This window comes from Corapipo altera, unplaced genomic scaffold, assembly GCF_003945725.1.
Source record: "Corapipo altera isolate COAL_440 unplaced genomic scaffold, ASM394572v1 45, whole genome shotgun sequence".
NCBI lineage: Eukaryota > Metazoa > Chordata > Aves > Passeriformes > Pipridae > Corapipo > Corapipo altera.
Window position 1 is genome coordinate 16,450,954 of NW_020884877.1, and position 26,105 is coordinate 16,477,058.

General features: G+C 37.6%; 1 protein-coding gene across 5 annotated transcripts in view; it reads left to right on the forward strand.

The window, feature by feature from the left end:
- The window catches only part of GRB14 (growth factor receptor bound protein 14), a 100,693-nt gene that overhangs the window by 51,691 nt on the left and 22,897 nt on the right, over positions 1-26,105 (forward strand). The window contains exons 11-12 of one of the 5 annotated variants that reach the window (XM_027637067.1): positions 551-644; positions 4,472-6,096. The exons of 1 other annotated variant lie outside the window; for it this stretch is intronic. In XM_027637067.1, the coding sequence (XP_027492868.1) occupies positions 551-644; positions 4,472-4,618 (241 nt within the window). In that variant the 3' untranslated portion in view covers positions 4,619-6,096. Of the gene's footprint in view, positions 1-550; positions 645-4,471; positions 6,106-26,105 lie in introns of those variants that run through there. 3 more of the 5 variants (XM_027637064.1, XM_027637063.1, XM_027637066.1) reach the window with 3 other exon arrangements.

Here is a 26,105-nt window from a genome sequence, read left to right on the forward strand (position 1 = left end):
GTTGTGATTTGAATAATGATTCCATAAAGCAAGCAGGATATAACTATGTCTTGGTGGGAATTTTGGTGCTGTGCAGAAGTGAATGTGCATTTATGAGTATTGGCCAGATGTGGAAAACATTCTGGTATGTCTCTCATTACCTTTTCTGTAAAATTCCTGTTAACTACATTTGAATTTTCCCTATAATGCTTGCAATTTTGATAACTGTCAGAGTCCAAAAAAAATTTTCGTTCAAAGCACAAACTTTGAGGGTGCTTTTCTGTCTGAAGAGATGCATTGTAATTCTATGCAGTGTAAAAACTAACGCCTACAGTGTCATTTATTCTGAGAATGCATGTTTTTCACATAATAGACAAGGTGAAGAATTTAAGAGAAAGTATTCCCAGTGACACATTTGCAAAGAAATACTGATTAAAAGCCTAACTTGCGTAATTGATATTATTTTTGCTTTTCACTAATACTTACTGTAATGAATTTCAAACAGTTTTAACTGGATATTTACAAAAGGATTTCAAGTGATCTTACTGTGAAAATTTTCAATCTCTTTTAGGGTATTCCTGGTACGTGATAGCCAAAGTAACCCCAAAACATATGTATTGTCATTGAGTCATGGATTAAAAATAAAACATTTTCAAATTGTACCAGTAAGTAAATTTTTTCAGTTTATGTGTGCGGTTGTAAAATCAAACAATTGAATAACTGTGATAGAGTATCGATGGATTTTTTTTTTCTTTTACTGTTCTGTGGAAGATGTAAACCTGTATCACTAAATATAATTAGTATTCTCTAGTAGACTTGAACATTTTTGAGCTTTGCTTTTGATGTGTTCTAAAGCTTGACTAGTAGTATGAAATCCAAAAAAGTTTCTTGAAAAAACAGACAAATCTATTTCAACAGGAATAGAAACAACCTTGATGCCATGAAAATCATGTATTAATAGAGGTCATTTTGCCTTTTCATTTTTCAGTATGTGCACAATTTCTTAGTCATCTGTTTTGGGCTGTCTACGATGTGTGTCTGTATCTCACTGACTCATCTGTTCAGGATAGTTTCAATATTTGTAGTCAAACATATTTTGTTGATCTCTGTTCTTCATTCATGTTATTATGATATATTCATGTCCAGGTCTTCTTCAGCGGGACAATTTTGTAAAAAAAGACCAAAAAAACTGATATCCTTATTTAATCCATCTACTTTGTAGGTAAGCTGAAATTTCCTAAACTGGAATCATATTTCTTTCAGTTTTCATCAAACATACTGTCCAGTTCTGCCAGAATAACCAGCCTTCTTCATTGCTTCCACTCTCACAAGGTGGTTTGTGCAGGTTTCTTTACATTCTGCTTCTGTTGAGATGAGAAACACTTAAGCATTATGTGTTTTGGCCACAGATGCTTGACATAACTGAGCAGACCCATAGCTTTTTCATCTCTCTTCACAAGAAACTTTCTTCCAGACCACTTAATACTCTAGTGTCCATGTTTCTTCCTGCTGAAGTTTCTATGAGATTCTGCTGTTTCTCAGTAGAAATTTGTGTAGTGGCATATTTTTTTTGTTTCTGATCTGTTGATCCCACATTTCTATATGCCTTACCTAGGGCTTGTAGCTGATATCCTCCCTTAAAAAAAGTTCCTGTAGAATAAAAAACTGAAGCATTATTTGGAAGCAAAAAGAAGCAAATCAGTTTAGTTAAAAGAGCTGTCCAGGATTTTGTTATGTTTAGATAAAGACAATGGAGGAGTCCTTAATCCAAAAGTGATGACTATGCCTTGGATCCCATGTAAGCATCAATATATGGTCTTTGATAAGAATCCCAGGTGTAAGATCTCTATGATTCTATTGACTGTAGTAACTTCTAGTATTTACTTTGGGATAACTGTTGTTAGATTTAGAAAACGTCCTGAACTCCATAGAAATAGTGTATGATTCTGCTTTGTTAGGATGTCATTTAACTCTCAAATTTGAGACCACTTTTTCTTTTCCTGTTAGGAAACAGACCCTCTCTTTTCTAGGAGCAGATGTAGCAGGAAGCTGCAGTTACCTTCAGTTTTCTCTGAAATGGATGATTCTCTTTTTCCCTTAAAAAAATTATGCTAAAACCTTGCTCTTGTGTTGTGGGATCTTTGGAGGAACCAGGAATTCTTTGTTTTGATATATTCTTTGTCTATACACTTGGGTCGCATTTCACCATACTGTTGGTTGAGAAGACCTATACCACTTCATTGCAGAACCTGTCCTACTTGATGGAAATTTTTTTAAATTGGTTTTTAAGTAAAGCAATTTCTCCTATGCTAGTAACCAGAAAAATAATAAATCTGTAGTGAGAACAGCTTAGTCCAGGGAGAGTATGTGAGTATGGAAGCTGTTTGTCCCCCAAACATAGGCATATTCCAGTTCCTTTCTGTCACTTAATTTCCAGTTGCATTCAGTACCCTCATGCCATTCTCCATAGCCTGACTTACACATGCTCTGTTTTCGCTAGAACAGTGCTCTTTAAGGAGTTCAGAAAATTATTCCTTGAGGAGGGAAAGGTTTTGGTTCCAGTTGCTGCTAATCTAAATGAAGTGATTATTTTCTAAGAAATAAGGCATTTTGTATTACTGCAATAAATTCATAGCTTATTAGTTGGAGATCAGGATTACCTCTTTGAATTTCAAATTCCACTGTTCTGCTAAAATCTTGCCTGTTTCCAGTCATTGAGAAGACAAACTTTCCTACTAAATGTAAATAAACAAATGGCATTATTTTTCTCTTGTATTTTAGGTTGCTTCAGATTATACTGCATTTAAAAAATGTCTCCTTTTAAGTAGGGCATGCAGCCTGCCTAGTTCAAGCTTCACCCATGTTAACAGGTACCTGATTGTAAAAAGTTCAAAAGAAAACCTTTGGGATATGTTCAGGATCCTTTACTGTGTTTTTCAGCCATTATACTCTGAGCTTATACAAGTTAACTTCAGTGTAGTCTATCCCTAAATTAGCTCTTCTGTAGTACATATGAAAAAAGGAGAATTGATACACAGTTCTGGGACTGTCTTTTTCCAATAAATGTTCTCTCATAAGAGCCTTCTTAGCTTGCAGAAGGTGTTAGGTTCCTGGGCAGCATAACTTTGATATGAGTTTTTACTTTGCAAAATATTGATAGCTTTAGAATTAGCAGCCTGTCTGTTATTCATTTCAAGGTTTGGAACTAACTTGGAGGAGGAAACTAGACATTTGAATTGTTAACTCTTCCTTGTCTGCTGTCAGTTGGCAGGAAAATTGCATGCATAAGGAAAGTCCAATGAATGATGATCCATTTTCAGGTTCTTGGCTGGAGCACAGGAATTTACACATACACACATTGGTAATTCCTTAACTAGCAGTGTTTGACCTGGTCTGACCAAAGTCTGAGAATAAAGAAATGACAAACTACTTCCAGACATGGTAGAAAGGAGTAGAATAACCAGGCATCATAAGCAGTTCAACAGATGCTTGCAGATAAGAAAGCATAACTACAGGTAGGAGAGCTAATTATATCTTCTCCCTTCTCCTGTACTCAAGTAGGGTAGTTGCATCTTTCCCTAGCACACCATCTGCTACTCTATGCAGCCCTGCTTCAACATCTTCTGTTCACTGCTCTGTCAATCTTGTATCTTTTTTCCCTTTTCTTTTTAAAAATAGTTTAAGAAGTTTTTTACCCTCTATTTACAAGAATATTAATTAGTCGCTTTTCCACTAAAGCTTCTTGATATTAGACATGTTAGCAGTAGAGGAAATAAATCAAGAAATTATATAGTCAGTAGCACAGTCCTAATTGTGCAAGAGCTAACATTCAGCTCTGTATTTCAACTCAGGGAAATACTGATTGTAAGTTTTTAAGCATCTACAAGTCAAAAGGAATCTTTTGCAGTTTCTTCTTTCTCTCCTGTATCTGTGCTAATACATGCATTTGAAACTGCAGCAATTTTTTCTCCTACAACAGAAAACATCCTACTAAATCAAGCATGTTACTTTTGTGATGGGCAGTGTCTTGTGCAGCTGATACCATCCAGCACACCCCAGTGCACTAGTGTGTAGCCTCATCACGCCTTACGAATTAAGTGAAAGAAAATCACATAGAATATAAATGGAGCAAAGGTTGGAATCTATGAGTAACTTGAAACTTGGTTGTTTTGTGTCACTGTGTAAAAACTCAGAGTTCATATTAACTCCAGTTATCATTCCAAAACATAAAGTAGCATTGTTAGTGCAGAAAGAATATTCCTGTATTTATTTAACTGTTCTTTCCTTTTAGGTGTGTTAAAAAATGCATTATTTTTCTGTAGTTTATTTTTGATGTTGGTGCGAATGATCACTGTATTTTTCCTTCTTTCAGTAGCCATAATATTGTGAATATATTGGTCTCTAAGAACACTTCTCAAACAAGTATTCCAATCAGGAAGAAATACCATAGCAAAAGCGGATTTTATTGAATCTTGTTTTTCCATTTTTACAGTTGGAAGATGATGGGAAGCTATTCTATACCCTTGATGATGGTCATACCAGATTTACTGATCTCATCCAGCTAGTGGAATTCTACCAACTTAATAAAGGAGTTCTGCCTTGCAAGTTAAAACACTATTGCGCACGAATTGCTCTTTAACCAAAGCATCTGTTGTTTCATCAGAGGGAAAGGAAGATACTAGAATACTTTTCCCCTAGAGGCAATTTGTATAGCAAAAAGGGGGCAAAAAGCATTACATTGTAAAGATTCTATGTTTAAGCTGCAAAAAAAATTTATATTCTATATAGATAAGAACTTTGCTTTGTGATTGTCACAGCAAAATTAACTTTATGGTTTTAAAAAACCGTTATTTCCTATGTAATTCTTTAGTGTTGTCTTGTACTTTGGTTTTTTTTTCAACTGAAAACAGTTTTGAAAAATATTGTCTATCTCCTACAAAAATATAACTGAAGGAAGATCTTTGTTCTTAGCTTTAAAATTAACTTTTTGTCTCTATAAATGTTTCTCATAATTTCTGTTCATCACATAAAAGAATAACATTTACTGTGGTGAGGTTAAGAAGCTGAACTGCACATTTTATTTGTAAATAAAATGAATAAATATTTTGCACTATATTTTTGAATGCTACTTTGAGGATTATCATATCCAAAAAGTGAAAAAATCATTAAAACCACTTAAAACTGCTCAGTTGTATTGAGTTGTGCTATTATTGTTGTAATATTTTAAAGGATTTTTTTTCTCTAATGACTAAATCTGTATCTTTGCACAGAGGTGGAGTTTCAGTTTCTTGGCTGTGGAATGTATAAACATGCATAAGTTATTATGTAGTGCATAACATGGTTTAGGGCATACCTATAGTCTTTGACACAGAGAGAGGGAGAGAGAGACCTCTTAAATTTTGTGGATTGTTGCACAGTTAAGAAGGGAATCAACTTCAGTTACTCTTTAAAAATAAAGGTAATGTCTTAATATTTGCAAATTAACAATATTAACAATACTTGCAAATAAAAATAAATTCAGTGAGCTTGACTCTGCTGAAAATCTTGTGGAAGTGTATGTGCAGTCAGTTCCTAGCTTATTTTATTATTTATCACAAAATAAAAATGTCAATATAGCTATTGGTCAACCAGTCTTTGCAGATTACCAAGTATCTAACATTCCAGCTAAAAGGAACTGAGATGGTAGACCAAGTCAAATTTGGGACCATAGCATTAGAAATACTTTTAATATCTGTGTTTTGAAAGAGAGATGATACTGCTGCATCCCTTGAACAAAAACTTGAGTGCAGTGGGGCCTGAACTGAATGAGGGATCCCTGGATGTCCTGATGCTTTGCTGTCCGAGAGATTTGATCTTGTTATGAGGGTTCAGGACATTGTCCTGGGTATCTCTGTGTGGTAAAAGGTGGTATTTGAAGATGGGCCATCACACTGACTCCAGCCCCCCTTCCTGTGCTTACTTGGGTTCTCTGACTATCAGAGAACCATCTGCGCTGCTGCAAGAGTTTCTGGGCAGAGAAGGTAAAGGAGGCCTGGGCAAGGGATGGAGTGAGTTGGACCCGAGGCACAGCAGTGCCAGTGTGTGTAAGCTGACAAGGGGCCATGTAGATGGAAGCATTAGAAGAATATGGTAACTATAGCCTATGGTTTTGTCATTGTGTGTCTGTGGAAGGGAGGCATAATAACATAATACTGTGATACTTAATTTACTGGCTTGATCCACACATCACTGACCTTCTCCTCTGGTATGCATATGCAGTCTTTAAAGCTCATTAAAAAAGCTGCTTTTCCTAATGTGTACCAAAGATGCAACATATGTGGTGCCTAAGCTCATTACATTAGGAATGCCTTGTAAAACTCTTCGCAGTCTAATAAATTTAACTCTTAAATCTCAAACAAAATTTCAAATTGTACTTAACAGAAAAATACCATTTTAATTAAAGCCTCTTCAGATTCACTTCAATAATGGGATTACTTCTCAGGTACTCTTACTTTGGGTATTGATGTAGAATAAGGAGAAACTTCCTCTGCATCCCTGGGGTTTTTTTACCATCATGGCCAAATGAATTGTCTACTGTAATCCATTTCTCCTTGGACATGTGAAAGCTTTCTATTTGTATTTAAGTATGCATGCTTGGTAGAGAATCTAACTGCTCAGTGAGTGAGTACCTGTCACCTTTGGACCTATCAGAAAAGAAAAGGGAGTGTAAGTATTATGTCACATTTATCACATGGTGGAGAGACATCAACCATTGAAGCTTTACCTGCTTTTACAGTTTTTGTTTCACAAGTGAAATTGAAAAAAAAAACCACACCAAAAGTAAACTGAAATAAATAAAACCCCCCAAACCCAAGTAATTGCTTAATGAGTGTCGGATATGGACATTTGAAAGTTTTTAACTGTTGAAATTTCTTACACTGCAAAGCGTTTCTTCCTGCATTTTGACAGTTCTCTTAATTAAAATCTAAACAGAAAAGTTGCTGAGAATACATTATCTCTTTTATATGAATGTGCATACCTTTCCTGAACTCTGGGATTATTTATGACTATGCCAGAAAAAACCAAACAAGTAAAACTAATAAAATCTAGGCTACCTCCTTGTTTAGATGTTACTGAAGAAAGAAGCATGAAGGAGGTAGTCTTAATGTGTAAAAAAAAACCCCCAAATACCACCCCTCAAAAGCCCCAATATTGAGATATCCCAGACTACTTCCAAATGTCTTAAATGGTACAAGTGGTTGATATGTGACTTGAAAGATACTTGCTAGCAAAGCATATTTTCTTTTCAGGAAGAACAGCAAGGAATTTTTGTGAGATTGCCCAGGCTATGTCTGACCACAAAGTTCTTTCAGGGTGTAGGCAATGCTGTTTAAACAGAATTTCGGTGTGTTAACTGGTGCTTCTGATTAGGAATACTACACTTTGGTGCTCACCTTCACAAAGAGAATTGGCTAATCAGGAGTTGTTAACAGCTCGGGGAGTAATCAGTACTATTTTGGGCAAGCCAGTCTATCTGTCTCCAACATCTGCTCCTCTACAGAATATGGACAATGTTATATCTATCTCATGGAGTGTTAAGGAGAGATTTTATTTTTTCAAAAAAGACCATAGAAACTGGTATTATGTGCAGAAGGTTTTTTTTTTTTAATACTTTCAGAAGTGAAATGTTTTTACCTTTACTTGATGGAAAATCAGTGCCAGAACACCTAGTTTGAAGCACGGTATTTGAAAAACTTTTCATGCTTTCTTCAGAATTCAAATTTTACATTCTGGGAGTGTGTCTGTGTAGTGCACTGCCAGGAAGAGAGAACTGAGCTTGCCATGCAGAGGTACTAGAAGCAGCATAACTGCTGGAGTCCAGCTTGCTATCTGGGGTAATTAGCCCTGCAGGGGTATGCGCTGCGAGATGTGAGCTAGTTCAGAGGTTGTGCTAAAGCTCAGCATTGTATTTGTTGGCATGGCCTTTGTGCCTTGGTTTCAAATCTTAAAATCTTCTTGGCTCAAAGGAGATTAAAAGTTAATTCACTGCTTTCATAATGCATATACATACATGGCCGGAATTAAGGTTACATGGACGGCATTAAATGACATTTTTAAACTTCTGAGTGTTTTTACTTAACAATTTTATTAAGTCATTTAATGAATTTTTTGAAATGTAGTAAGTCTTCAAGTCTAAATGTTTTGAAAGAGAGCTTTAACCCATTAAATAAAAGAGGATTATATATGTAACTAACTACAAGTGGTATCTTTCAAAGATAATTGAATTTGTGTCAAATGTCTGTTACATCCTGGTTTAAGAATTATAGTGTTTTGTGCTTCCCTTGGGGGTAGAATGAGTATGTAGTGTCAGTAGTCTTGAGGTGTCTCATTTTAAGTTAGAATCAGCTTATTTCAAGAAAATGGTCTTTTTTTGTTGTTACATTGGTAAAAGCTACTCATCTTAATCTAAACAGAATCCACACAGTCACCAATTAGTTTTCGCTGTTTTAACCTGTTTATTAGATGTAACTTGCAAATCAGTCTAGTACTTGTCTCTAAGAAATCTGATTGTACCTTTTGTTACCTTTATTAATTTAGTTTAGAAAAATATAAAGCAATTTACAGCATTTCTGTTTAGTTAGAAAAATAATTATTTTTATTATTGTCCTGATATTTCAAAACTACTATTCTAATACACTGTAATGCATTCCATTTCTAATTTCAGCTTTCCCTGAAATCATCGAAGATGGGACATACCCCATTACTTGAATATACTTGTAAGCTTTCAGAGGTTAAACACTTATGGTCTATGCATAATCAATGTGTATGGTAGTGCAATTAATGTTAACTTTAATGAAATGCATGAATATTTAAAACTTAATGAATGTGGCTTTACAGCCTGGCTCACATATGTGAACAGTATTGACTGTTGGCCTCTGGATGTCAGCAGTGTATCACGAAATTCCTGTAATCAGCCGCTGTTTTCATACTTCCTCCCAGAAATATCTGTGACTTGTGGTCTCTGCACACCTCCAGAACACCCAGTGCTTTTTCCTCTTATAAATTATTCACTTACTCTGTACCAATTAGTTCTACTAGTTGCTAGGTTTGTTATCAAGTTAAGCTTCAAGACAAGAACCTGAACTCAATGAGTGATTAAAAATTTATTAGCAGAGATGATTAAATATGCAGATAGTCTGTGAAGCTTGTTCTTGAAACCATTATATTACCTTTTTAATACTAATGATTTGTATAATTAATTTTATAAGAGCCTGAAAGTCTTTTAAAAAAAATCAGAGTAGGACATAAAAGGGAAGAGATTAAATGCAGAAGAGGCAGTGAACCTGAGCATTAAAACAGCTCATTCACATGTATAGGCAATAAAATGATTTCCTTACAGGAATAGTTTGTGGTTTTTCTTCCCCTCTGCTGATTATTTTATTAATCTTCTAAGCAATTTGGGAAAACTCTTATCAACTAGTGAGTTGTATTTTCAAAATAGAACTTGATGTGATTAATGCTGATAATACAGATGGTTCCTCTAAACTTTACAGTTAAAACCATATCAAGATGCAGTTTATACAGCATTTGAGCTCATGATGGGTATTAGGCATGTGAGGAGCCCCAGGGCTTCCATGGCAAGGAAGGTACAGGTGCATTAATGCCACATGGAGCTGTGGGGCAGTGTGGCCAGTGCCAGGTGAAGTTTGTAAAAGAGGGGTTGTCCCCCACACTGTTTTTTTGAGATGGTGTGTTGGGTGGTGGCCAGGGTCTTCACTGTCACAGTGGGGGAGCTGAGATGCTGCAGAGCCTGGATTGATTAGGAGCAGCCTGGGGCTGTTGAACCTGCAGGACTGGCTCAGGAGGAGATGGGCCTGTCCTCCTTCCCATGGGGGAAAGAAAACAAATTCTTTTATTGCCCCTTAAGGGAGTAGGTGGAGTGGAAAGTTGGTCCTGGGGCCTGGCTTCTTGCTTTCCATGTTCGTGAGAGAAGAGAGCCCTCATGGCAGTGTGGAGAGCCAAGGTGGTGGCATCAGCTGAGGCCATGGGCAGTGCAAGTGGCTGGCGCCAGCCAACAGTGCTGGCATGGCACAGCTCTTGGCATGTGCTGGTGTGTGCTGTGGTGTGTGAGATGGTTTGTATCACCTCTGTGAGAAGACTCAGGAGGTGACGTGACCTGGCCACACTCTGGGAACTGAAGCAGGCCAGATGCATGAGGGAGGTGCAGAGGTGAGCTGTGGCTGTAATCCCTCTGTGCCGTGCCCTGCGGGGTGGGGTAGGCAGCATTCCTCAGGCACTGCAGTGGGGAAAGCCAGAGCTCACTGTTCTCCCCATCGCCTTCCAGCTCTGCCTGGTGCAGTGCAACCAAAGACCATGGCTGATGGCTCCAGGCACCCCATGGGTTGTTGTGGATGAGGCTGGAAGAAAGGTGAGGACTTAGCCCAGCTTCTCCTGGGGGCCCTGGACAAGAGGGGCATCAGCAGCCCAGGAGATGCTGTGGTGCCCTTTGCCTCCTGGGAAGGAAGGAGTTGCCCCTCAGGTGAGGCTGATGAGCCCCACCAGCTGGAAACTGCCAGAGTTAATGAGTTTCACTTAATAAATGAGGGTGGTTCCTATTTGACTTGTAGGAGTGTACTGTGAGGAGGTGTGTTGTGACTTGAGGTTGGCATGAATAGTGAGTAAAATTTATTTTTTTTGAGACTGGGGCTTTGAGGTGGGGAGGGAAAACCAATGAGTGGAGGTTGTCATGCACATATCGTGTTGCCCTTTTTTAAAACTCTTCTTTCTATAAATTAGAGTGTGTTTATTTTTAATAAGCACTAAGCTCTATAGTAGCGGTATTTAGGCTTCAGTTCCATGAAGTGCAGTATGTGTTTCTAGCCTTGGCTGTAGTCGGCAACAGAACTACAGCACAGCTCTTACAAGAGTGAGACCCAGCCATGGTGTTTGTATTGCAATCACCACTGATCTTACATAGCTAGGAGGTCATGGGGAGGGTAAATCTAAATAAAAATGGTTGTTCTTTAGGTAAAATAGAAGGTGTGCCTCTTTGATGGTGAAAAATTGAGACTGTGACCTAGGAACTTCCTTAGCAGAAAGAAGAGTCTCTGGAAGCATTTCTCTAGTACTCTTGGGCATATATTGACTGAGATATTCAACTTTCCTTGCTTTTTTCTTGCTCTGAGATAAGTCAAAATGCCACTTTTGATAAAGATATTTCAGCTTCCCCTTCTACAATACCAGATATCTACTTAGGGAAAGGGAAGGAGCAGAGGAAAGAGCATTAACTAGGGTAAGCTTGTTGGTAGGAAAAAACTGAGAGCACATTGACTGAGGTGTTTGCTGCTTTTCTCATTGTGACTGAAGCTGAACAAAGAAGTCCTTAGTCTTGCATTCCTGAATATGGTGTAGTATGACATGCTGCTAAGTGGGATCATAAGTTTAGACTGGGTTTTAATGTCAGTGAAAACTTTCTAAAATGAAGAAAAATCCTTCAAGTGAGGGAAATTGAAATATATAATTTCAAATGCCTTTACTGTGCAGGAGGGAGAAAAAACATATGAAGCTTTCACAAGTTGGATTTTTCGTTGTTTGTTTTATTTGAAGTTTGTGGTTTTTTTAACAAACAAAAAGCTTTTTTTTTTTTTTCTGAATTCTGCAGAACTCTGCAATTGCCAAATCTACAACCTATGCTAAATGTTTAAGTTCTGGAAAATAACTCATGGAAAAATATCTTCTGATGATGGATGTGAGGTCAACTATGCAAACTAAAATACTTTCTCCCCAGTTACATGGTATAGGGCTGTGGTGCTCAGACCATATGCATAGCTAGTTATTTTTAGGCATTTAAGGAGAATGTAAAGGAGGTGATATGTGTAGGAGGGTGGAAGGGTATGGAGAAAATTTTAAAAGAGGCTAACACTTGGAACAACAATACTTATGGTATTGGAGTGATACCCCCCCCCCCAACCTATACACATCACGTCTGAAGGGGTTTGCTTCTGTACTGAACAATTAATCAAGTCCTCATTTCTGAAATTATGCATGTACTTTTTTGTGTGCTGTACATAACAGTATGGATTTCAGTATGCTTAAGATAATGTGTGTAAGTGTTGGCAGGATCAGAGTCAAAGATGTCAAAAATAACTTGGAGGGCTTGTGGAAATTCACAAAGTGTAATAAGGTGATACTTCAATTGGTGCTGAAGTGGAAATTGTAGCTGATATTATATTTAATGATGGACTGTGGTCACTGGGTTCACTGTGACTGAACAATATCCATCTCTATTTTTGAGGTAAATGAAGAGCAGTATATGAAGTTGAACTAAGAATTAAGAATGTTTTTCTCTTGTACATTGATACTGCTATTTATACTTATTATCCCGTATTGTGTGTATAACAAAAAAACCACACAAAAACGCCAACCAAACCTCTCCTGTGCCAGCACCAAGCCTTCCTTAAAGAAAGGTTTGCAGTAGGAATCTATATTTGAAGTGGCCTTGGCCTTGTGAAAGTGTAAGATGTATGAAGAAAATTTTCCTTATTCCTCACCACTGTAGATTAGGGAATGATCTGTTTCTGTTTCTTTGCTAGCAATAAAACTGATGTGCTAATTCAGAGTACCAGCAGTACAGGTGGTGCTCATAAGGGCCTCCCTATGGAAAAGAAGTACAGCTGAATTGTATTACCCCTTTGCTCAAGATAATGGAAGTTTGCAGCAAATGAATTCTAGGTTGTTCTGTAATGAAGTGAAACGCTTATTTGTCTGCAGGAATGTGTGTTCCACTTCTGCTCCTACTTCGACTTGAAATAAGGCCATGTAACTCAGCATGGATTTAGAAACACAGGGAAGAATGAATATGCTTTTACCATCTTGTTTATCCAAGGAGTTGCAAGACTGTTAACTGTTGATATTCTTCTAGGCTTTCAACTTTTGTTTCCCTCTGTATATAATTCTTTCTAGATTATTACTTGCAGAAATTAATCTCAAGTATTTTTGTCAGTTATTTATTTTACTAGAAATTATTCTATAGAACAGAGGTTTGCAGTTCTTTGAACAAGTTTTTAATGTAATCTGGAAGCAACATTGGTTCTGTAACTACAATTGCTGAATCTGGTGCTGAAAGCATGATACTTATTGGATTCATGCACATGTATTGTTCAGGATGCTTTCAAAATTGTAACAGTAGGAGAAAGATGTATTTGATGTTATACAGGCTTATCACAAATAAATGTGGTGTTGGAGGAATTCTGCTATATTAGATTATATAGACCAAAAAAGTCAAGTTTAAGGTAACTGACCATCTTTGTAGTGGTTTGCCTTTATAGCATATGAGACTGGTTGTGGGCAGCTCGAGAGAAGAAAAAAAAAAGAGATCTCCTGAAGAAGAGAAAAGTGATGATGAAGAATCTGGAGGAAACAAGCTCCAAGTAAAAGCTGGAGAACTATGGCAGTTTAGCCAAGTGATCTGTGGCAGTTTGAACCCTAAAAAGCCCTAAAAAGTGGAAAAGTAAATGACAAGATGAAACAGAATGCATTAGAAAAGAACAGCTACTTCAGCAGCTTGGGGCAGGGGAGGAGTCTGTCTGACCCATAATTGTGAGGCCTTTTTGCAGGGATGTGCACGAATTTGAAAATTCTCATCAACTCTGTTAATCACCTTTGGAGTGTCATGGAGCAATTCTGAGCTAGTGAATTACTAGTATTTTTACTGGATAATACTTGGCAGCCTAATGTTGTAGGGGAGGTTTTTTCCAAGGGAGGTGTGTTTGTTACCTGAATCTAAACTTTTTATACTCTGCCTAACAGAAACAACATAAACAGAAACAGCATAGACTGGAGGCAGGTGGAAAGATGGTAAGACAAAGAAATGAGATATACACATTGTATGGGCTGCAATTATGAGGCTTGAGCAAAGGTGGAGGGACTGGTTAGAAGTCTTATTTCAATTTAGTAATATGACATCATTTGCTGATGGCACGTAGTTGTAATTCAAATGTAGTGTCTTGTGACTTTTCTGATTTAGGTTTCCTATGCTGAAGATATGAATCTACACTTTAAGACTTAGCTTTGGCAATTGTTACTTGTTACTTGAAAGTTTCATTCGAAGCTGACTTTGAAGTGTTGAAGTAGTTGAATGTGCTGTGAAGTTTAAAAGTAAACTTTGCTGTGATATCTCTACTGAAAAGTAGTGTAGATATTTACAAAAAAAAAAAGCAGAAAGGTGGAAACCACATATGTAAGCATATTAACTTTTTATTAAGGGAAATCATTCCAGGAGTCCTCATTAAGCCAGGACGATATTCCAAAAGTGAATATACATGTTGACAGCTACACCCATAAATTTGAAAACTGCAAACATGTTCAGCATAAAAGCCATTTTTGAAAAAAGCTGTTACTCTGCCCTTGTACTAATTTAAGAATTGTTCATTCATTCTGATTTTTATAGTTCCTTTTCATATATAACTGGGACAGTTTAAAAAGTACTGTATAGAGTCTTTCATGATGTCACAAACTTCATAATGACAATGATTATTTTTAAAAATGCACACATAAAGGCTCAAAGTTTCAAATAAGATCAATAATTCCATTCTTTTTCATTTTAAACAAAGTCACCTGTCCATAAATTGCACCTCTATACATTATCCTTGCAAGGAACTTCGGGAATTCCTGAGAGTCATGATGCAAGTTTAAGTCTCTTGGCTCTACCACTAGATTTGGTGACGTTTTCTTGTTCTATTTGTACTCTACCTAGACATATAACAAAGTCTTCACAGACAGTGCAAGATCATGTCAAACAGGCTCTTCTTTCAGTACTCTTCTGTCAGAGAACATTCAAGGTACACATATATTTAAGCTGGTTTCAGTGAAGTACAGAGTTCATATTAATGAAGCTTGTATAAGTGTAATTGGTTTGGAGAAAGACTTGAGTATGCTGCCTGTGGATGCAGACTGAGGCAAAAGAAATAATCAGTCCTGACCTCCGGTTTGTTTTCTCACTGGAAAGGAGGAAGAAGGATTCACTTGGTCTGTTCTGCATGGGTGGAGCCAAAATGGTATTTGGGATAAAACTGTGGGTTGAAATGGATCTTGGACATTAAGGGACATTAAGAAACATAGTGTGTTTTCTTTTTTTTTTTTTTTTTGAAGGGGGATGGTCCTGGTTGGTTTGTTTGTTTGTTTTTTGAGTAGGTAGGTATTTTTATGGTTACTGTCTGTATCCAAAATGTGTGTGTACAATGTAATTACTTGTATTTTGTTGTATTTAGCAAATGTCTTCCAGGTTTTACATGACGATAATTTGTTTGCTTGGGAAGGGAGTGCAGTTCATGCTTAAATGTCTGTTACCTTAGATCTGACAAATGGCCTGCACTTTGTTGTTTTCTCTACTACTCAAATTAAAATACTTTTCATAGAAAATATATTCCTCTGACTTTGTTGGGGTAGTGATGTAACAAGGAACAGGAAAGACAAAGAACTGATGCCAAAAATAATTTGATGACACTTGAGATAAATCAGTACCTTGCCAATATAAATAGTATTTGAGAGATTTTGATATGTTGACTGATCTCTGTCAGTATAGTGGTTTGAAACTTTTGATAGGTACATAGTGTGTTTACTTTGATGATAAAGACTGAGGTAGAACTATGACTTGAATCCTCAAGGATTCACATTAATACATGCATGTTCATATGTTGGTAGGACTCCACTTAAGACTTTGTCTGAACAGCTAAAAAATACAATTTTGCTACAGAAAGGTTGGCAAGTGTTTTGCACTGCAAAAAATAAATCTGCACAGAATAAAGATAGTTGTAAACACTACAGAGTTCCTGGACAGTACTGATACAGAATCTTACCAATGAAATTAATTGCTGACATAGTGCTGTTTCTTGCCTCTTCCCGTCTAAGTAAATGTAAGTTTCCTCAAACAGGCTTTTTATTAGTGAATATTAGTGGAAACCATCTGGTAAAGGAGATTCTGTTTGTGCAAAGTACTTCTTTCTCTCTGATTAGTCTCTAACAGATTTTCATCTCTCATTATACTATATGTTATTTGTGGGTAGTGGGAAGAGAAATAAGAGCAAATTGATTATCTAAATCAAGTGTGTCAGCAGCAATTCTCAGTCAGTCTCTGGGTATTACTGCTTTCCTGTGTATTGAATTAGACTTCTGCCTCAATTTTATGATTTGAAACACATTCTGGTATCTTTGATATAAACAGGGCACGGAAACAACCCCAGTATTAGTGTACATAAAGAATTATTATTTTTTTTTAAGGTGTTCAGTAATAAAAAAACCAAACCCAAACCTTGATACATCCAAAGGAGGGCTACAAGGATGGTGAAGGGTCTGGAGGGGAAGCTGTATGAGGAGTGGCTGAGGGCACTTGGTTTGTTCAGCCTGGAGAAGAGGAGACTGAGTGGTCTTCAGCTTCCACATGAGGGGAAGAGGAGGGGCAGGAACTGATTTGTTCACTCCAGTGACCAGTAATAGAACTCCAGGAAGTGGCCTGCAGCTGAGCTGGGGAAGGTTTAGGTTGGATATCAGGAAAAAGTTTTTCTCATGGAGGGTGGTTGAGCGCTGGAACAGACTCCCCAGTGGTCACAGCACAAAGCCTGACAGAGTTCAAGAAGCATTCGGACAATGCTCTCAGGCACATGGTGTGATTCTTGGGATCTCCTGTGCAGGGTCAGGAGTTGGACTTAATGATCCTGATGGGCCCTTCCAATTCAGCATATTCTATGATTTTATGCATAGGAGATGTTCTGTGTACTAGAAACCCAAGCAAAAGTGAGGCTTCAAAAAGCTCATTCGGCTTTTGCACATTGTCTACAGCTAGGACTTCAAAAATCATAGAATGACTACACCATGGGCTTCCAAAAACAGCACTGTCACTGAAGATGAGAAATAAAACAATGTAGCCTACAACCAGTAACACATTAGTCTGACATAAACACCTCTATGTTGCCTGGTGTTTGTGCTGGAAAAAACATCTTTACAAGGAAGAAGAATAAAGGCTCATCATGTCATGCTGATGAATGTGGACTAAGTATAGTGACTAAAATTTTTTACTTGTGTAAGATTTTTAGTTTTCCTCTCTTGACTGAGTAAGATTAGAGTTTTCTGCAGAGGTAATAGAGAGCAAGAGTACATGATATGGTGGAAAAGAGTGCCAAAGAACTAGGTGCCTGACACTGCAGGTATCTTCCACTTCAAAATTGAGATATCTGCCAATTCACTCACTGTTGATTCTGGTGATAGGTGGGAAAGAATCATGCTAGTGTGGTACTCTGAGGTCAGAGAAGGAAGTGTGCTTTCAGTTATTTGCTTTTTACCAAACATTAGCATTAAACTGTTTTTAAGATGGCGGACTCAAAAATAATTCCATGAACTTGTTCAAGAATTAGACTACTGGTACCTAGCAGGAAATATTCTGATGTGTAACCTATGCCCTGTGTACATATTAACAGAACATAGCAGTGTACCAAATGCATTGATGAAATATTAGTACATTTAATGGCATCCAGATGTGACTATTATTGTGTACAGACTTTTTTTTTGTAATGCAAAATATGTTATGTCTTTTAGTAAGAGTTCACATTCTTCTTTTGTGCCAGGTGCAGGAGTTATCAGTCAATTAAGTGAACAGTGATATTTTTATATGGGCTAACAGATTTTTAAGTGATGCCTGGACTAATACCTTTTCACTTAATGGTTTGGAGGTTTTGGGAGTTTTTTGTGCAAAACAAGCTGCTCTTGTGTTGGAGAAGAAGGTAGATGGAGCTGGGCAACTGAGCAAATATGACCATATGGCAGCATATCTTAGCATATCCTTCCAGATTCTGCTGAGGCAATAATAGCAGTAAGACTTGTATGTTATAAAATAGCTTCTATATCTAGGCCCATTTTCTTAAGGATAGTTTAACAAAACATAAACCTTGTAGTATTAATTTGATATTCTAGTCAAAACTACCTAGATGTGTACAGTTCCTTGTTAAACCTCCTTTTCTAGTCAGCTTACTTTCATTTTTCAATTCCTCAGTACTTTATCTTATAACTAGAGGTAGGGGCCCATGCAAATTAGTTGAAGGCTGTTATTTCCTTTGGATCAAGGAATAATTTTGATGTATCCCCTCTCCTGTGAAACTTTCTACCCAAAGTGTCTGTGCCTGGAAAAATGCTAATGTTAGTCAGAGGTGGAAGTGGAAGCTGATTGAATCAGTGTGAGAGATGGAAAAACCACAATGGAGCACTGAAGAAATGAGATTAAACTATTTGAAAAGAGAAGTACCCTTTGCCTCTAGGAACATCTACTTTGAGAGTAAGGGTTTCTCCTCCCCTCATCCCAAAAGTCTGGGTAGGATAGGGAAATACTCATTGTGATTTTTGGTGATGTCTCCAAATTAACTTAAATCAAATGGACTCAATGTTCTCTTCCTACTAGTGGTCAATTTTAAATGCTGTTAGAAGGAATAGGATATAAGAACTGTAAGGAAGAACCTTCCTTTTTGTGCCTTCTTTTGCAACCAGTCTGTCAGTAGAGACCTTCTTACAGTGGGCTGCATCTTGTCCTTAATTAGTTACTACTGGACCATGAACTGTTGGTAGCTGTTTGGTTCCATTTATATTCTTGACATCCACCTTGTCTCAGGCAAAGAGTAGCACTTCTCATTGTGTGGATGAAGTTCTTTGTGGCTTTTTAAACATGCTACTTGATATGTTTCCCAGGTGCTTATAGGCAACAAGTAGTCAGCAGGTGATGCATCATCACCTTTACGTCAGCAATCATTACTTTATAGACATGGGTGAAACTCTCCTTTGCTGGGAAAGAGACTAGTTGAAGAGTTGAACTGTCTCCCTTTTGAATGTTTTCTATATTCCTCTTGGCTCTTTACTGAGGTTATCAGAGCTGCATTTAAAGTGAAATGTCTGTGCATATTTTGATTTACAAAGCTGTGTAATGTTTTGATTTTTTTTTTGGTTTTTTTTTTCCGTTTTGTTTTTTTTTCTTCTTCAGTTTTTAATACTTTGCTATATTTTTCTGCCCTCTGAGCATTGAACTGATGTTTTCATTGTGGTAGTATCTATGTTCTGACCAATTACTGAATATGTATGCCTCAGGGTTATTCTTTTCCATTACTTTGAATTTAATGACACTTCTTATTTTCTCCATTTTAAAAAAAAATTAATTACTGCAGAAGTAGCATGTTGGTAGACACAAGTTAAATGATGTCAATCTGCTTGGTGTGTTGTCCAATGTTATCCTTGGTGTTGTCTTGAATATTTTAGAAGACACAGAATTGGGGATTTCAGTGTTCTGAAAAAGTCCAGTGAGAGAGCAAAGATAAGACACTGTTGCACAACAAGGAAAAGGGAAATTAAAGAGGATTTATTGGAGACAACTAGCTGGTCTGGCTTTCTAAGTCAAGAAAGGTACTGATCCTGAAAAGAAGGTCTGATAAATCTAGGACTCTAATGAAGAAAGCAGGAATGGCATGAATGAAACAGTATGAACTTCGGCTGGAAGCAAAGTGGAGTAAGAGATAGCTTGATTACAGAGAAGTTTGAAAGTAGAAACTTTTTTTGTTTCTAATTTGGTTCATAGAATCATTTGTGTACACTTTTACAAATGACCAGTAAATTAAACTTCTGAAAAATTGCCATTTGTAACTATACCAAACTGCCAGTTTGAATGGTCTGCGAAGATATCTTTCCATCCACTCCACTTCCCCTGCCACTTTCAGTTAAGATTGGATCCTGATGGATAGCATCATTTTGTCACATTGTGGCACTTTATAAATAACATAATGCAGTGATGTACAGTGCACTGACAATTGCAGTTTTAGTAGCTATTGGAAAAGCTAAAAATGAACATTTTCCATAATCTAGATAGTTTACTTGGACGGCTGGGCTTTCTGCACATCTCCAGTATGTATTCCCATAAGATATTAAAAAAGATGTATATGTTTTTATTATATTGTGCATACACTTTGGTAGGTGTAAAATAAGTTTACATTTTAAATGCATTTGTGCTGCTATCAGAGAAAAGCAAAACAAAATAAATTGATGCCAGGGGAAATGTCAGGCATGCAACACAGATTTGTTAAATAAACATTACTGTGTGGCATTAGCTAATGTTATTACTTTGTTTCCCTAGTGGCTCTTTTTTTGATTATCTGCATTTCTAAAGACTGTGCACATTTTGTACACAGTAAGAACAGAGCACAAGGATTCTACTTACATGAAGAACCTTACAAAAAATACAGAATATAATGGCATTTTTTTATTTATAGCTCTGCTAAAAACACGGTTACATTTTTTGCTGTGGAAGAGATGATATGAAGAAATTTAAGTATTGAACTTTTTGAAACTGTATGGGAAACTATATGTAGGAAAGCTTATGAAGCAAAATAGAATTTCAGGGATGTAAATGAGAGTAAAAAGTGTGTCGTGCTTTTCCTGAATATCTTTCAGATTAGAAACAAAAATAGAAACCTTAATTTAGAATTCACCCAAACCACTGGACAATGGATGGCGTAGATAGGCTTGTGACTGTGGAAGGTGCTTTCATAACTTCCACTTGGCCTTTTACGTGTAAATGCTTCTTATTTGTAGAGCAGGGCTGTTGAAGCCAATATGCAGTGTAGGTAGTGTTCATGCATAGTGTAAATTTGGGAAATCTAATGAAGAATTCTGTGGGTGGGAAATCCCTTCCTCTGTGGCCAATTTATATCCAGCACCAGAGACTGGAGTACCTGCAGTGCCACTGCATGACTTATTCAAACAAGCTGGATTTATTAGCAACAATTCATAGTAATACCAGCTGAGGGTTGGCCTGCTTATATATTTGCTGTTGCAATATTAGATTGCATAATGTATGTATATTTATCTGAAGAGGATAAAGCTCATTTTCAGAGTTTGCATAATCAGCATATCTCAAGCAAATCTGATGCAGAAGAGTGACTGGGGTAAAAAAGAATATCAAAGCTGAATGTTCTTACCATCTGTTCAGTTTATTTCCTATACCATGTTGCTGGTCTTAATCCAAGTCCAAATAGTCTTGTATCCTTACTACAACTGACATTATCTGGCCTGTCTTTTGGCTGTTGGTAGAGGAGAGGGAAGGCTGAGGCAAGAGGACTGATCTCGACACATTGTCTAGAGTATTTAGAGGGGAAAATGCACGCTAACATTACCTTTCTTAGGAAGAAAACCTCATTTGAACTCAAAACAGTACTTTGCACCCATGTGTAATTGTCAGTGCTTGTTTGATGCAGTATTTCCTTCCCTGCTTAATGTTCACTTTGGTGCATGACTCAAAGGTACACTAAATTTGCTGATGACACTAAATTGGGAGGAACTGTTGATTCCCTTGAAGGCAGAGAGATCTTGACAAATGAGAGGGCTGGGTAATCACCAACTGTATGAAGTTTAACAAGGGCAAGTGCTGGACTCTGCACCTGGGATGGGGCAACCCTGGATGTACATTACAGACTGGGGAATTAGAGGCTGGAGAGCAGCCCCATGAAATGTGGTCCAGGGGTCGTGGTCAACAGCAATTGGAATATGAGTCAGCAAAGGGCCAACCATGTCCTGGGGTGCATCAAGCACGGTGTTGGCAGCTGGTCAAGGGAGGTGACTGCGCTAGTGTGGCCTCGCCTCAAGTCCTGTGTGCAGTTTTGGATGCCATAATATATGAAAGATATCAATCTATTAGAGAGTGTCCAAAGGAGGGCTATGAGGATGGTGAAGGATCTGTAGGAGAAGCCATGTGAGGAGCAGCTGAGGTCACTCGGTCTGTTCAGCCTGGGCATGGGAGACTTGGTTACAGTCTACAGCTTCTTCAGGAGGGTAAGTGCAGGGAGTGATCTTTCCCTGGTGACCAGAGACAGGACCCAAGAGAATGTCCTGAAGTTGTGTCAAGGAAGGTTTAGGTTAGATATTAGAAAGAGTTTCTTTACCCAGAGGGTCATTAGGCACTGCAATAGGCTCCCTAGGGAAGTGGTCATGGCACCAAGCCTGACAGAATTCAAGTGTTTGGACAATGCTCTTGGGTGCATTGTGTGATTCTTGGCAATGTCCTGTGCAGAACTGGAAGCTAGGCTTGATGATCCTTGTGAGTCCCTTCCAACTCAGGATATTCTGTGGCTTTGCAACCTAAATTCTATTTCAATATAATTAGTTGGGTTTGATGATAAAGTAGGGAACAAGATAAAAATTGTATGTAAGGAAAAATATTGACTTCTCTCTTGGCTAATCCATTAGGTATAGCCTACAATATAAATCTTCGGTTGACTTAATGGAGCAACTTGTAGCAGTGGCAAAAAGAAATAACTTAGAAGGACATTACTTTTAATATCTGTTGATGAGCAAGAATGTACAATGAGAGTTTGGGGGATTTTTTTGAATTGTATTTTTGATATATGCATGGTCTGACTTTCAATTTTATCTGTCAGACTCAGTCTTCTGGCTGCTGCTGCTCATTCTTTCTGAAAAGAGGGCTCACGAGGCACTACTCTCCCCTTACTGACTCCTGGTTTTTACTTTCTGATCATTGCACTGTTTCCTTCCCTAATATAATGATATCTTGTATGGGTAAAAATAAAGAATGGTCTTTCTGGTTTCCTTTGTAGTACCTGCCACACCTGAGGGATTTCCTGCTGCCAAGGAAATGGTGTGGCTTGGGTTTGACTTTTCCAGATCCTGGTATGTTCAGAGCAAACATGTTTTCTGAGGGCTTTGCCAAAATATGGCAATGATCATTTCAGTATGTGCAAATTAAATATAATCAAAAACCCTGTAGCTTTGCCAGAACAGGTGGAATTTCTGTGTAGGAAGGACAACTCACTTTCCCAGATTTCACGTTTATTGCAAGAAAACATGTTCTCCAACAGTGAAGTTGATTGGTTGTTTCTTTATTTTTCTCCCATGAATTAAAAACATTAAAGCAAGAAAGGATCACTCTGGAGAAAAATCTAATCTCAGGAAAGTTGTGTTCTGGTGACGATTTTGTGGAGAATGAGATGTTTAACTACAAATATTCTGTGTCCTTTTTAAAATATATGATATGGTGTGTATATGCCAGAAACCTGCTGAAGACAAACCCTCTTTTCTTAGGACAGGTTGTATTCCCGGCTGGACATCTGTGTCAGGGGTTCATGGTACATCATACTGAACATGTATTGGGTTATTTTAAAATGAAAACTTCAAAACACTCCTGAGCTTGATCGAGCTGAAGATGACGGTTGGTATATGATTCATTAATTTAGGAGATGGATCAGCTCCTAAATTATTCCTCCTTTGTTGCATAAAACTGAAAGAGAAGAAATTCAATGAGTTTTGCTGTAGGTATAAAACTAATTGCTACCACTCTAATTCCTAGGCTGGTTTTTCAAGTCTTTTAAAAAATGAACTATAAAAATAACCCTTCTTTTTTGTTATCCCTATTAATGGATTCTGTCACCTAGTGGTAGGACTTTAATCCCATCCCCCACCCTTTCTTGTAATTTTACTGAAATCTATCATTTGCAGCATGTGGCAATAGAGACTCTTAAACAGTCACATATATTTATCCTTAAGAAGCAGGTTTTGCTGGGGTTCATGCTTGAGTCCGTTTTTCTTATCTTTCTCAAATGGCCAAAGTTAACTGATTTGAAAGGGCCTCATTTTAAATTACATTCATTCAGTGAAAACAGAAATTAACACTTAGAGACATCTATATGCTAATGATTGTAGCTCAGGGAATACCCTTCTAACCTTTTCAAACGGAGTTGGTAAAAAGCCATTTCACTTGAAAGCAACTTAGTAAAAATGGTAGATTAATTAAATACAATAAAATTTCCCTAAAATCTTTATGCCATTTATCACTTATCATTATTTTTCCTTTTCACATATGGTACCTTAAATCCAAACTGAATGTTCCAGGATGCATTTATTAAAACTGTTTTTCTAGTGACATCTATTAGATGCTGAAAAACAGAGGTTAATAATGTCATGAGTTTTAGGGATGGCAGGCAAACAGAGGTGAAAAAGAGCTTCATCTATCACAGTATATAAGATACTAAGTGTATGAATTTTGGAAAAAAGGTCAAAAATGTGTAGGGGAAAGACTTCCTATAGCCCTTCCAGATGCTAAGCAGTGAACTGAATGAGAAGATCCCAAGCTTTCAGGTCTTTTAAGGGCTGTGCATCCACATCCATTAGTGAGTTTACTGTAAATGCAAAATATGACTATTGCTGCTTATAGGCATATTTATTATAGGTGCAGTTCCTGTTTGTTCTTGACTTTGCTTGTTGGAGGTTAGAATTCCTGAAGAGGATAAATAGGCTATTGCACATATGAAGCTCCTTGTGCACATTGGTATTCTACCTCGTAGTACCTGTGTTACTGCCTTATGTGTAACATTTCTTAGATAAGGTCACTGCTGTATATAGAGGGCTTGCAGGTTCTTGAATCAAATTCCTATTTGGAAGAAAAGGAAAAGCTTGTGGAATCAGTCTTTATTGTTCTTGAACTGAGTACTGTTCAGGTTGTGCTTGTTCTTAGAAAAAAAATTTCTAAGAAAAAGGCCTAAAAAGCTAATGCCTGATGCTTCTTTGAAGCTACCCGTCTGATTAGTCTTGTAGATCCTGATATGAAGTCAAACTAGGGTCAAATAAAGTATTAAGCCCTGGAGTAAGATGTGTCTGCCCTAGGCTAGAAGCAATTTGCAACTCATACTTAGTTTAAATTTAATAGCAGTAAAAATCCTATTGAAACAAAATGTGGCAATTATTGCACTTGAAATTCCAGTGTGGGAGAGACTGGAAGGAGGTCATGAATCTGTACTTGGTTTACTGATGAAAATCTGTAAAAGTGGTGTGCAGATCCAAAAAAATCATAAGCTTTAGTAATACTTACTTAAGCAGGTGTTATGGAACAGCTTTCTTTTCACCAAGTAGAAGAGAAGCCTGGGAACCTTTCTGGTTGGCTGAGTAGTACGTCTGCAGCCCTAAGGAGGCAGGTGTGAAAGACTGTGTTCAACTCTAGCTCAGGAGAGAAAGAATCAAATATGCTGGGCAACCAGACAAGAGAAAATAGATGGTGATGGTCCCTGAGCAGAGAGGAACACTTGTGACTTGGGGATTGAGGGCTGAGATTTTTCTGCAAGAATTGAGGGAGAAAGCTATCACCCAGTCTTTTAGCTACCTTCTATACAGCAAAGGAAGAGAGACTGGGAATCTTTTGACTAAGAGCTGCTAACAGGTAATATATGATTAAAAAGGAGTAACTGTGCCTTGAAGACACACCAGAAGAGTATGTGGGGTGTTAGAGAATGGCTTTTGCAGGCTTTATTAGCAGCTCAACTGTACCCTAGGTTTTTTAGTGTTATCAGAAAAGTAATGATCTATACTGCTGTGTTTTTGTCCCCCTGGGCTGCAGAAAGACAGTTCTTAAACAGCTGTTGCTTAATGCCACAAAAAGCTAACATGACCTGGAATCAGAGCAGTTACGAACAACAGGATCTTTGTTTTTCACTGTTCTGAGTAGGAGCTGTTCTCTCTGCTCTTATGACTTCTGGATTCCCCTAGGTTTTAATCAAAATGGTGTCTGCTTTAAAATTCTTCAAAAATGGGAAAACACCTCATTTGAGCTGGCAGCTTTTAGTGTGTGTGTAAAAAGGCACATATTTACAGTGCTAAACTGTCTTTCAGTCTGTTGTTCCTCCAACCCTCTCCGAAAGCCAAGACAACTGTTAAATTGCAATTCTGCACCTAATCAATTTTGGAAGCAGTACTTAGTTCAGTGACTGCCAGGAAGAAATGCTTTTCTACACTGCTTTGGCTCTGGATAAAACATGGTAGTTCAATTTTCTTAGTTAAGGTGAGACTCTGTCCTTTTCTTGGACAGTTGGTACTCTAGGTTCTAGGCTGATCTAGCTAAATAAAAGCCTTGATGTCTTGGCTGTTGTATGGGGCACTCCAGCACTGTTAGAGCTGGAGACGCAAAGCTTTGTCCTTGTTCTCTTGCACTTCTCATGTCAGTGTGTTGAGCACAGCAGGGAACTGTAACATGCTCTGCTGCAGTCTGAGACTGGATACAGGCTTTCAGGACTCTTGCAGAGGGCAGGACTGAAGAACCAAACATCTGTAATCTAAAGTATTTG